Genomic DNA, 12500 nt, shown 5'->3' on the forward strand with positions numbered 1-12500 from the left:
AAAAAGAGGCAGTTCTGTCCCTAAGGGGCCTCCCTTGGGAGAGGCCCTCTCTGAGGGCCAACCCTTCTGGATAGCTCAGCAATGGTCTGGTTACACCAGTCTCATGGGGTTTTCTGACCATTCAGTGGGACAACATAAATGAACCTGCTCTGCAAACTATGAAGCACCATAGTGTCACCACTGTTATCAGGGTACACAGCTCAGATGTGTCCTTTAGGCAGGAGAAGTTGTTGGTTGATTTTATGGGCTCATGCCTTGAAGAGGAAAACCTCGAAGGCCTGAAAATGGATTAGTCATCATAGGAAGTAAGATATGAAGAGAGAAAAGACCTTAGAAATTAGCCCTGGTGATATCATTGACAGGAGGAAGGAGGAGCCATCAGAGAGAAGGTGGCAGGAAGGTAGTAGAGAAGCAAGATGGGGGTCTTAAGTCAGGGAGAGGAGAATCTTGAGAATCTGAGGGTGGGAAGTAGTGGGAGAAGCTATAGAGAGGCTGGAAAAGGCAACTAGGACCATCGTTTGAGATGTGGAACAGTGGGCTGGAAGCCAGCTTGTACGGAGTTGAGGGTATGTGATTGATAAAGATCTGGAGTTCAAGCAGAGGTAAGTGGCAGACTTCAAGTTCATTCATCCTGGAAGCCTGAGACTGGAAAGAAGGACCACCGCCCAAAAAAGGAAGAAGAAAAGCTATTAGAACCAGTAAAGGTCCTTTCTAAGTAGCAATATGATTGTGTTTAGGGACAGGAGAGAAGGACAGGTACTAGAGAGAAGAGAAACAACCATTCTAGAAACTTAGGGCAGAAATAGCCAGGTATATAATGGTACTTTTTAGTTTTTTTCCCCCTCATTCACTAGTCCTACTTAGGTGGCTATTGGGAAGATACATTCTGCAGTGGTGGGAAAGGATGGTTCTATTGGCCAGATTGGATGGTTGGGTTGTGGCATGGTTAGTGTTTGCAAATGTGCAGGTGGCTGCCTTAGTTTTTTGTTTGTTCGTTTGTTTTGCATGTTTATCATGTAGTAGCAGTGCTTCGTTTTGTTCTGTATTCATTAAAATATAGATCTATTTCATGCTATAATCGCTTTAATTACATAACATTTTAAGGTTACAGAAGAACAAAATACAGTCTATTGAGCAATAATTTTCTCTTCATATTAACTTAAGCAGTGCCCTTATTCAAATGAAACTTTATCTGTTAAAACCTTGAAATACACTGATTTAAATTTTTAAATATGACTGTCATACTGTTTGACAACTAAATACGGTTTCTAGAAACAAGACCCAGATCACCAGAACTATAGCAACAGTACTTCTGAACCACATATATCCTTGGCTAGAGAGCTATTGAGAAACAACACCCAACATCCCAGCTTTGCTGTGGGCTTGAAGAATGAGAAGGAAGGGCCCTGGGCAGATGGTGGCAGTGGTGAGTCGGCATACACTTGTCACCAGAGTGTGATGTCTACGACTGGAGTTATCTCCCCGATCAGGACTCTGGTAAAATGTTCCTTCTTAAATTGCAGTATAGATGTCAAAAAACTCAAAATGCATCCTATGAAGTTTGCATGTTAAACGATGATTGGAAAAAGATGATTTTGTGCAAGGTGGGAGGTGGAGCTTGCTGGTTTGGAAGATCTGTTCTTATGTCCCCAAATTAATTGGTAAGCAGCTTAAGGGGATGGCAACTCCTCCACATCACTCAAAATAGACCTAAGCTTATTTTTTTTTATGACCCTAATTAATACATCAAATGGTCTTCTGGATTCTGATGTCTCTAGAAAAAGAAGTACTGTATTGCCATACATAAAGCTGCATGCTGATACCATATACAAACATGCACATGCGTGCACACACATTTTTTTAAATTGCCTTGTTAGAAAGCAGCATTTTCTAAGTAATAACAAAGGGATTTATTTTAACAGCTCTTATTACTTTGCCAAGCTAACAAAGCCACTGGAAGTAGCAGCCTGCTTCTCTAGGTCTAAAAAGTGGACTTTTGGCTTTTGCTGTGTCTCATTGTTACACAAACAAGACTCCTTGTTCCATCTTACAACATGCTTGCTATTGAAATGAGAAAGGCATGTCAGAATCTGAAACCAGGTGCGCTGTGACAAGTTGCTTTGTGTGGAGTCACAAATGATGGTTGGTGGTGGGAGCCAATTTCAAATAGCAGTTGAGTACAGGCTCTGGAGATAGAATGCTATGGTTCTAACTCTGGCTTTACCACTTGCTAGCTGTGTGACCTTGGGGAAACTGCTGAATCTCTCTGGGCCTCAGTTTCCCGATCTGTAAAATGGGAATGATAATTGTACCTGCCTTGTACATGAGGTAATTGTGAGGTTCAAATTACATTGTGTCAGTAAAGTGTCTAGCACAGTGTCTGGCGTGCCAATTTCACTCAGACATACATTATTAAATCTGACTCACTGTGAGCAATCAATATTGATTGGTGAGCAATCAATAATAAACCACAGGCAACCTAGCTATGTTTGTAGCAAGTGTTCTGGGTTTTCTCATTTGTCTCACTAATGCTCCACTCTGGGTTGAGCTGCCTGCTGACTGAAGGGCTTTAGTTCCCATTTCTGATTTGATTACTGTTTTCTAAGGATTCCCTTTGTGCACATGCTCCGTCTAGATTTTCAAATTCTGGCCACTTGAGATATAAAACTTCCCTTGTCGGTAAACCCTTAGGAGACAGAATTCCTGTTGCTACTACGTGAGTTGACAGGGAATGACAGAATGAAGGAAAGGAGTGAAGATATGACCCGAACAGAACTTTGAACCTAATAATAGTAATGCTTCCACAAATATAAGTTTTAATATGTACTAAATATTAAGGCAAGAATCTTATGTGCATTTAATCCCCCACTGATCCTTATCAGGTAGGCATCACCATGCCATTCTCCTGGTATGTCATTCTCCTGGTAAGCTACCTGGTTGTTCCTTTCCGCCAGTCCTGTTGAGTGAGCCTGGTAGCAGAGCAGGCCTATGTTGGCAACACGTAGGATGCATGGGAGATCCATGTTTTCCAAGGATAAATGATCCTGATAATAGACCACAGATAGTAAATTTTTATTTAAAGTGGGGATTAACATTTTCTAGTAGGAAACAAAAGTTCTGCCTGGAAATTTCTTTTATGAAGGAAATGAGACACTTAATTTTTAGTCTTTTAGCTAATCAAGTTTAAGTTGTTAACCGGAAGAGTGCGCAAATACTTAGAATGAACAAGGAATTCATTACTCATTTGAGATTTTTATCTACACAGGTAACTTCTGTCAAGTGTGCTTTCTAAGGCCTGAGTGTAAAGAGTGCCCTGGAAGCATTCTAGGATTTCATCAGTTTTGTCAAGCGTTTCTCGTTCTTTGACATTCAAATCATCATTTAAAAAATAAACATTTATTCTGAAACAGTAATCCATTCATAGAAGGGTTGCAAGAACAAAGAACTTTTTTCTTGACCCATTTGAGAGTTGCCACCCTGATGTCCCAGCACCCCTTCTTTTTGCCCTTGGAGAGGATCTGAGGAGTGGATCAGCATCTCCACTGGCAGAGATGGGCATTTGGGGGGACTTGGGAATGGGGTCAGAACAGGCTGTGCAAGATCAGCAACATTCCTGAGAAGCAAAATCCCAAATGAAGTACATGAGAATCTGATGATGGCAGAGACGGAGATTAATTTCTTGGGCCAGAGCAGGTTCACTTGGAGACTGAATTAGCAAGTTTGTGTGTAGATGGAGAGAGCCGAGAGCCAGGTGAAGCCACAGCATCTGGCCTTGGTAGGGATAGGGATTAATGTCAAGGTCCAGGTGAGGCTCATTTGGAATTTGACTTCAAAGTGTAGGATTTTGCCATTTGGGGACTGGGTATTGCAGGACGGCAAGATGTTCACTAGCCCACCATTGTTCGTTTATTCTCTTTGTCACCTGTGGCTATGATTTGGGCATTTCACATCTCCTCTGACCCCAACTAGTCTTCTGGTCCCCAGTCTCAGGTATTGTTGAGCTGACAACTGCTGTGACTGTCCATGGCGCCACTGTGGCTCTCTTCCCTAGGCCAGACTTGATGGGCCTTCTGCATTCAGAACCCAGGCCTCTTCTTGTCTCGCTGGCTTTGCCACTTCCAGTGGGCTAGAAGGTCACCCTCAGGTCCATATACCTGGTGATGTCCTTTAGCCATGTGGTTCCTAAACTCTGAGAGGCTCCATCCCCAAAAGTGGGTGCAAATCCTTGCTTTCCTCAGATTCTACTTTAAATTTCTTTGGTTCTATTACATTATGTAACTCTTCCCCATCCCTGGTCAAGGCCCAGGATGGCACGGTACCAGGGCTCTTCTAGGGTTCAGGAAACTTTTACACAGCGATTCCAACTCCTCTGAATAACTACATCCTGATGTTTCAATCTGCATCTCAGTTTTTGGTTATAGGAAGTCTTCCCCACATCAAATCTTGCCTCCTCCCCACTCTGTGCTACTTGATGAGCAGTCATCTAAGCTCTGCCTGCCAGGCCACATGTTCATTCTCCCTTTCAACAAGTCAGCTTTTTTTCAAATGAGAACCTTGCTTTTCTTGTTAAACTGGGAATTGAACTCTAATGCTGAGAACTTCTGTTCAGTATCTACCTACTGCTGCCGCCGCCCCCCCACCACCCCAACCCCATCCCAACCCTCAAGTCTTGACTCAGTGGATGGAAGGAAAAGTGCATTGAATAATATGTTAAATTATCCAGCTACACAAACAACAGGAGTGCACCACCTTATTAAAGGAGCTGAGCAGTAAGCTGGGTTTCTATTTCTCAGACCACACTCTTCTTGGCCCTTTAACTCCTTGACTTAGATGAGGCCAACAGACATTGTTTTTTTAATGAACTGTGAGAATACGACATCAATAAACTTCAAGTTTTCATATTCTGATACTTAAATATTACCTTCCTGGAATTTTCCAGGTAACTCTTTGGACAAAAACAAAGACAATGATTTATGATAGACTATAGGCTGATAAGATTATCCTTTAACCTGTCAGATAAATACAACAGTATATAAATTTGCCTCTTACGTTTAAAACATTCTAGATATGTAAACACTTTAAAATTTTTAAATAAAACATCTAAAGCTAAATTCGAACTCAAGAAAGCTTGATCACATGTATAGTGAAAAGGCTTGATCAAGATCAGAAAAAAAAAAAACCAGATTGTGTAAAGTACTATTCCTGCCAGTTTGTACCTATTGACCTATTCAGTTTCCATAACCACCCTGTTATGTGTAATTATGCCCATTTTACATGTTAGGAAACTAAGGAACAAGTAACTTGCCCAATATCCAGTGAATCAATGAAGGATTGGTGTTGGGGGGTGTGGGTAATAGTGCTAAACCTTTCAACTGCCTTTCATTCTAACAAAACACCCTTGAAATGTAAATGAAAGTGGACTATGAAATAGATGAAAAAAAATTTAACCTAAATTAAAGCATTTGGTTGCAATATTTTCTTATCCACAGTGATATATATCTGGGTTCTAATATCTGAACTACCTGACCATGATTTAAGTGACTTTATTTTTTAGTCATGTATTTGTTTTTTCTTCAAGTAGAGATTTTAGAAATTGGGAAGATTTAAAATGATCTTAGCAAAACCATTGATGGAAATATATTAAAATACTTCCAAATATTTTTCCTATACAACTGAATTAAGAAATTATCATAGTGTACATAACATTGTTCTGTTTTTTCTTATTCTATCATTGGCATGTTTAGAAGTTACTATACAATCTTTATAACAAGTTTTAATGGCCCGTTAAATGGGATAGTTTTCTAATTGTTGGATATTTAAGATCAGGTTTTTTTCTCATAAACAGGGCAAATAATCTGATGTGTTTCCCTTTTTCTGTATTATTATTTTTTTTTTAGGATAGATTTCCAGAAGTAGAACTCCTAAGCCACAGGTAAGTACAATCTATGATTTGATGCATGGTGCTAATATATAATGCTACCAGCTATGTAAGAGTGCTGATTTCGTCAGATCCTTGCCAACAGTGAGATTTATTGAAATGATGGAATTTTAATGGGTAAAAATGGTATCTGTAAATTTAGACACTTTTGATTACTAATGAAATTAAATTTTAAAAGATATTTCATTTGTAAACTGTCTGTTCTTATCCTTTAGCCATTCATAATAAACTCTGTTCTATGTTTCAGGCTCCCCCAATTATGAAAAGTGAAAAAGCTGGTCCAGGTCTACCTTCCTGAGACAAATAAATACAGCCTTGAAAGTTTTGGAGTCTTTTTAAAAAAATAATTCAAAGATTAGAATTATTCTTTAAAAGGCCTTGCCTGTCACAAATCTACTCAATTTTACTTTCTCCTTAATTTCATACTCCAGCCTTCACTCTATTCCTCAAACCCTCCAGAGGTTTCTAGTCCCATCCTCTCAGGTCCTACACCCAATATTTTTCATTCCATTTATTTTCATCACTCGAGGAATAAGTGACTGTTACCTTTCCTGGCAAAATTAACCTTTAAGAGGAATATGAATTAAGCCTAGAAGAATGTGGGGTTGTAAGTGCTGGCCAATGAGAGTGAGAATTTTCACGTTTATCTCACTATCTAGCTATGGCCATATGGTATCTTTGTGCAAGCTAGACACCCAAGTATCTTGAACACAGAGACAATCATCTTTTATAACAGTTGCTTACAAAGACATAGCACTTAATATATGCTGGGTTCTGTTTCCCATACTTTATATATGTTACTGTTTTCACAACAGTCCTGCTAGATAGCCACAGTTATCCCTGTTTTACAGCTGGGGAAACCAAGGCACAGAACCTGTATTAGCTTGGGCTACCATAAAAATACCATAGGCTGGGTGGCTTAAACAACAAGTTCATACTTAAGGTTCTGGAGACTGGGAATCTAAGATCAAACACTGAAGGGTTTTTGGTGAGGATGCTTTTCCTGGGTTGCCAACAGCTGCCTTCTCTTTGTGGCTTCATGGTAGAGAGCTAGTGTGAGTGAGCAAGCTCTGATCCCTCCTTATAAGGACGCTGATCCTATTGGATTAAGGTCCCACCCTTATGACTTCATTTAACCATAATGACCTCCAAAAACTGTCTCCAAATAGTCACACTGGGAGTTAGGACTTCAACATATTTGGTGGGTACAATTCAGTCCATATCATTCTGCCCCTGACTTCCCCATATTCATGTCCTTATCACACGCAAAATATATTCGTTCCATTCTAACAGCCCCAGAGATCTTAACTCATTCCAGCATCAACTCTAAAGTCTGAAGTTCAAAGTCTTGTCTAAATATCTAATCACATATGGGTAAAACTTGAGGTATAATTCATCCTGAGTCAAAATTCTTCTCCAGCTGTGAACCTGTGAAACCAGACAACTTATGTACTTCGAAAATACAATGGTAAACAGGCACAGGACAGATACTCCTATTCCAAAAGGGAAATAGAAAAGAAGAAAAGGTGTTGGATGGGTCCCAGGCAGGCCCCAAACCTCACAAGGCAAATTCCATTAGATCTTATGGCTTCACAATCTTCTTTGGCTCAATGTCCCACCTCCCAGGACCCCTAGGTTGGCAGTAACATCCCCACACAGTTCTCTGCAATGGCCATGTCCTCTGAAACTGGAAGAGAACAGGCCTCTGATCTCTGAATTGCCTTTGGGATCATTCCTTGAAGAATAGTGCATGTTTACAACTAGATAGGTCTATAACCTGGTTCTGTAGAATCCAGAAAGTCCAGCAGCTGCTTTCTTTGTCCCTTTTAGTTCAAATTGGTAGTGTCTTTGCTGGTATAATCTCATCTCTATTCCTGGCCCCTGTTGAGATGGCTGATTAGGTCTATAAGTTGTACCCATGGTCTCTTTATCAAATGATTGTGCAACTGTACCCTTAGTGCTCTCTTCAGAACAAGCTTTATCACTTTTGCAATATAGGTAGGCTGAGAATTTCCCAAATCTCCAAATTCTGGTTCCTTCTTGTTTTAAAATTTTTCAATTCCTCTCTCTCCTCTTGCATTTTACTATGAGCAGTAAGGAGGACCCCAGTTGTACCTTCAATATCTTGCTTAGAAATCTCTACTACATATTTAGTTTCATCCCTTGCAAGTTCTGCATTCTATGAAACACTTAGGACACAAGTTAGCCAAGTGTTTTGCCACTATATACCTAGTTCTTTGCCACTGTCTTTCTTCTGGAGTCCGAGGCTCTGTGCTGACCATGTGGTTCTTCCCTCATGTTGCTGGGGTTACAGTTGCTGGTTGTCTCATTTTAATCAGTAATACAGTTGTAAATACTTTCATTTGGTGTCACATTTTTGTCAGCACAAAAGCCCTGGGTGGTAGGAGACTGTCTTAGTTTTCTAGGCTGCCATGACAAAGTACCACAGACTGGGGGGCTTTGATCTCTTGAAATGTTCAAGAGATCAAAGCGTTAGCAGGGTTGGTTTCTTCTGATACTTCTCTGCTCGGCCATGGTTGGCCATCTTCTCCCTGTGTCCTCACACGGTCTTCCCCCCGTGCCAGTCTGTGTCTATATTTCCTGTTATAAAGATACCCACCCTATTGGATTAGGGCCCACCCATATGACCTCACTTTTTATCTCTTAATTCTCTCATTACCTCATTAATTATCTTTTTGAAGATCCTATCTCTAAATAAAGTCACATTCTGAGGTACTGGGGGTTAGGGATTTTGATATAGGGATTTTGGGGGAACACGGTTCAGCCCTTAACAGAGGATAAGCATTCTTACCCTCACTTTCCAGCTGGGAAGTGAGACCCCACCGTCAGAGTCTTTCCTGAGGCCACATAGTCACTGGGACTGAGACTGCAGCCCCAGCCCCTGGACTCCTGCTTCTCTTTCCACAGCAGGCCTCAGCTACAGGGTTGGCTGAACTTGCACTTGTTAGAAGAGAGTGATGTCTTCAGGAGATCTAGACTTAGAATATATCAATGGTCTTGCTTTGAAAGCACTACCTTTTTCCCCATTTAAGTTGGGTTCCCCTAATAGTAGGCCATGATTTGAAATTTATTTGAGAGGCAAGCCCAGGAAGCTCCAGTAGGGGAGTGGGAAAGTGATACGGGGAAGAACAGCAGTCTATGAAAGATGCATGACTGAGCAGGTTACTGTTGTAGGCAGCTGGGGCTCAGTCCTGCTGAGGCACTCTGGGAGGCTGTGTACAACATGCCACAGAGGTGTCCTCCCAACACCTAGGGATAAGGGACTGAGCTGTTTACCCACTAAATCCTGATGGTCATTGGTTGAGAGCTGCTCCCCTGCAGTGCCAATTCCTCTAGCATCTCCACCTTGCGCTGAAGAAGGCCCTTGGTAAATATGCCTGGGCCTGGAGTTGGGCAAGGCACTGCATTATCCACTTCTGTGTAACCGATTACTGCGAATTTAGCAACTTAAAGCAGCACATTTGTTATCTCATAGTTTCTGTGGGTCAGGAGTCATGCCTGGGCATGGCTTACCAGGGTTCTCTGCTTCAAGGTCTCGTTCAAGGCAGAAATCAAGGTGGTGGTCTGGGCTGGGGTCTCAACTGAAGGCTTGGCTGGGGAAGGCTTTCAAACTTATTTGGTTGTTGGCAGATTTCCTCTAGGACTTTTGGACGGAGGGCCTCGGTTTCTAGCTGGCCGTTGGCCAGATGTCACCCTCAGTTCCTTGCCATGCAGTTCTTCCTAACATGGCTGTTTGCTTAAGTAAAGCATGCAGGCCAAGAAGGCAATCAAGAGAGCTAGCAAGGTGAAGAATCTTATGTAATGCAATCACAGAAGTGACGTCCTATCCCCTTTTCTGTATTAACCAAGTCACAGGTCCCACCGTCACCTAGGGGGAGAGGATTACACAAGGGCATGAATATCAAGAGGTGGGGACACTGTAGGTGACTGTTACACTGCCATTTGTTCTATTTACAAGTTATTGCTGGCCAGAAACATTTTTGTCAAGAGACTTGGAGATTAGAAAGAATTTTATTGCAAATCAGTCAGAAAATTTAATTTTAAACTATCTGGCCACTGGGGGCTAGCCAAATGTGATTTTTCTGGCTCTCCTGTCCCTAGCTAAGGACCAGGCATCTTAGGCTTTCTGCAATGGGGACTTTGAATCCCAGTGATCTTCCCAGGACAGCCTGTGGAACTAACTACAGTAATGGTTTCTTTAGTTGGATTTCAAAGTGAATTTAGAATTGAGTGAGAACCTCAGGAACTTCAACTAAATTCCATCTAGGCTAGTAATATGGAAATTAATATAATAAAAATCTTGTTTCCTGCCTGGCATTTGAACAATTCCCAAAGCCACAGGATGGTGCTACTCTTCCTAGAACTCGTCATATTTAGGCGTCATATTCAGATGTCATGTGAGAGAAGCTAGAGACATTTTTTTTTTCAGATGCTAATGGCTAGAACAGCAAAATTACTTTTTTAGGGGAAAAAGAGTATATCATATCAGCCTTATCAACTTTTTCAGTGTCTTGTAGTAGTTCTGCTTTTTAAAGTCGATTATTTTTGTCCTTTGAGAGGTTATGTGCAGGGCAATGGTTAGAGCTCACAAGCTCTGGAGCCATAGTGCTTGAATTTGAATCCTGGCTTGGCCACCCACTTGCTGTGCAATCTTGGCCAAGTTACTTAACCTCTCTGTGCTTCAGTCTCTTCATCTGTAAAACGGAGTAATAAACTCTCTCAGAGTTTTCATGAGCATCAAATGAATAAAAATGCATGTAAAGCCCTGAGAACAGTGGCAGGAGCCAATGAGAGTGTTATTTTTAGTTTGGAAAAGCTAAAAAATACACTAGAAGAGAAAATTTCAGTGATAGAGATGGCCAAGAGTATTTATGAAACCTGCTATTTCTGGACTAAACAAAAATTCTCTATTCCCTTTTTGGGTTCTATTTCAGAAAAGTGACCACCATACCTGTGATTTCAGAGCTCTAGAGAAGGGGGTTCCCGACTTCCCAGATATTATCACTTTATACTGATAGTACACAGCTGCCTGAAGTGTCTCAATAAACGCATCACTTTCTGGTTCTGGCCAAACAGACCACTGGGTCCTGGGGGCTGAGCTGCTTACAATTTGAGTGGGTTTTGACAGCAGAACAGGGAGAGGGCTTGTGCACTCAGTGATTCTGATGATGAAATGGGAAGAATGAGAAGCTCTGAGTGGGAAGGAGGGCGTAGAGACTGGGGGATGGAGGGACTGGAGGAGCTAGAGCAGAAAGACAACACTATGGCATCTGAAATGGAAAGCCTGCCAGTTGTTCTAGGGCTGCTCTGCTGGGCATTTTCTTTTTTTCTACATTACTAGTAGCTCCTATAGAAAAGCATTTTCTAAATGTTAGCGTGTGGAAGAATCACTAGGGATGCTTGTTAATAATATGGATTCCTGGGACCACCTCCAGAGACTCTGATTCTGTGGCAGCACTGTGGTCGGGTCTGGTGATTTTTATGGGGGTGTCTAAAAGCTGTAGTGCCCCAGAACCTAGAAGGAGCAGAGGGGCCATTACCTGGTTGGGGGCTTTTCCAGAAGCAGTACTTGCTCTGCAATCACATTTTTAGAAACACTTAGAGGGAATGTTGATTTAGGGGAGCTGGTGGAGATTATGGGCATCTAAATTCCCATGCTGCCGCTTGATGTTTCTACTCCCTGAGAAACAGTGTTAGAGACTATTAGAATATCATTTTACAGAGGAAGACAATAAGGCCCAGTGAGGTGAAGTGACTTCATCAAGGCCACACAGCTAGTTAATGGTAGGTCTGAGACTGTGTCCAAGTATTCTGGTTCTCCATCCGGTATTTCAATTCACTAAACACCTGTTCCCTGTGGGGTGGCTGACTGGGAAAGAGAAGAGTGAGAAGAGGAAGTAGTGAGAATTGGAGGGAGTTGGGCCCCAAATCCCAGAGAGTAGGACAACAACAATTTTGTCCTCTTTGCAAATGGAGTCAGAATTAGGATAGGGGTAACTTTGGCTTGTAATTCAAATGGTCAGACAATTGCTATTAAAATCATTAATAACGTATTTTCTAACGGCAGGATGTCTTGGACAAAAAATATTCCCAGACTTTTTTTCTTTTCTTTTCTTTTTCTTTTTTTTTTTTTTTAACCCCAAGGAGGATATATCTATCTCCTAAGGGAGCTTATGTTTCAAATTTTCTTCTAGTAACACAGTCCTCGTATTGACTCTTGGCTGTACCGGGCAGTTCGTGGAGCGTGTGTGTATGTGGGCAGTGGCCCTGGGCGGCGGGACTGCGGCAGCGTGGGGCGGCGGACACTGCGGGCGGGGGCACTGCAGCACCCCGCGGCCCGGCGGCCCGGCAGCGGCCCGCTGGAGGGGGCGCTGTGGGCACCGCCAAGCGTCCTTTTGTCAGTGCGCACCGCCAGTAGAGCTCTCATTTCCTCCCAGCCTCGTGCGGGAAATGGATTTAATTCTGACCGCAGGGCTATAAGGGACGAGCGGGAACGAACGCCTTTTGTCAAGGAGTGGCAGCCTCTGTTGTCTGTAAATCA

The 12500-nt window shown here is 42.0% G+C and overlaps 2 protein-coding genes across 2 annotated transcripts in view; both read left to right on the forward strand.

Annotated features, from left to right (window-relative positions):
* Positions 1-6262, forward strand: part of FIGLA (folliculogenesis specific bHLH transcription factor) — an 11505-nt gene extending 5243 nt beyond the window's left edge. The window contains exons 3-5 of the mRNA XM_015587486.1: positions 1273-1497; positions 5898-5932; positions 6186-6262. Of these exons, the coding sequence (XP_015442972.1) occupies positions 1273-1497; positions 5898-5932; positions 6186-6201 (276 nt within the window). The 3' untranslated portion in view covers positions 6202-6262. The remainder of the gene's footprint in view (positions 1-1272; positions 1498-5897; positions 5933-6185) is intronic.
* A 6144-nt stretch (positions 6263-12406) lies between these two features.
* Positions 12407-12500, forward strand: part of ADD2 (adducin 2) — a 92407-nt gene continuing 92313 nt past the window's right edge. Inside the window, exon 1 of the mRNA XM_025045210.1 lies at positions 12407-12500. This exon is cut by the window's right edge and continues 255 nt beyond it. The gene's annotated coding sequence lies outside the window, so the exon portion shown is untranslated.

This window comes from Pteropus alecto, unplaced genomic scaffold (assembly GCF_000325575.1).
Source record: "Pteropus alecto unplaced genomic scaffold, ASM32557v1 scaffold131, whole genome shotgun sequence".
In the NCBI taxonomy this organism is placed as follows: Eukaryota; Metazoa; Chordata; class Mammalia; order Chiroptera; family Pteropodidae; genus Pteropus; species Pteropus alecto.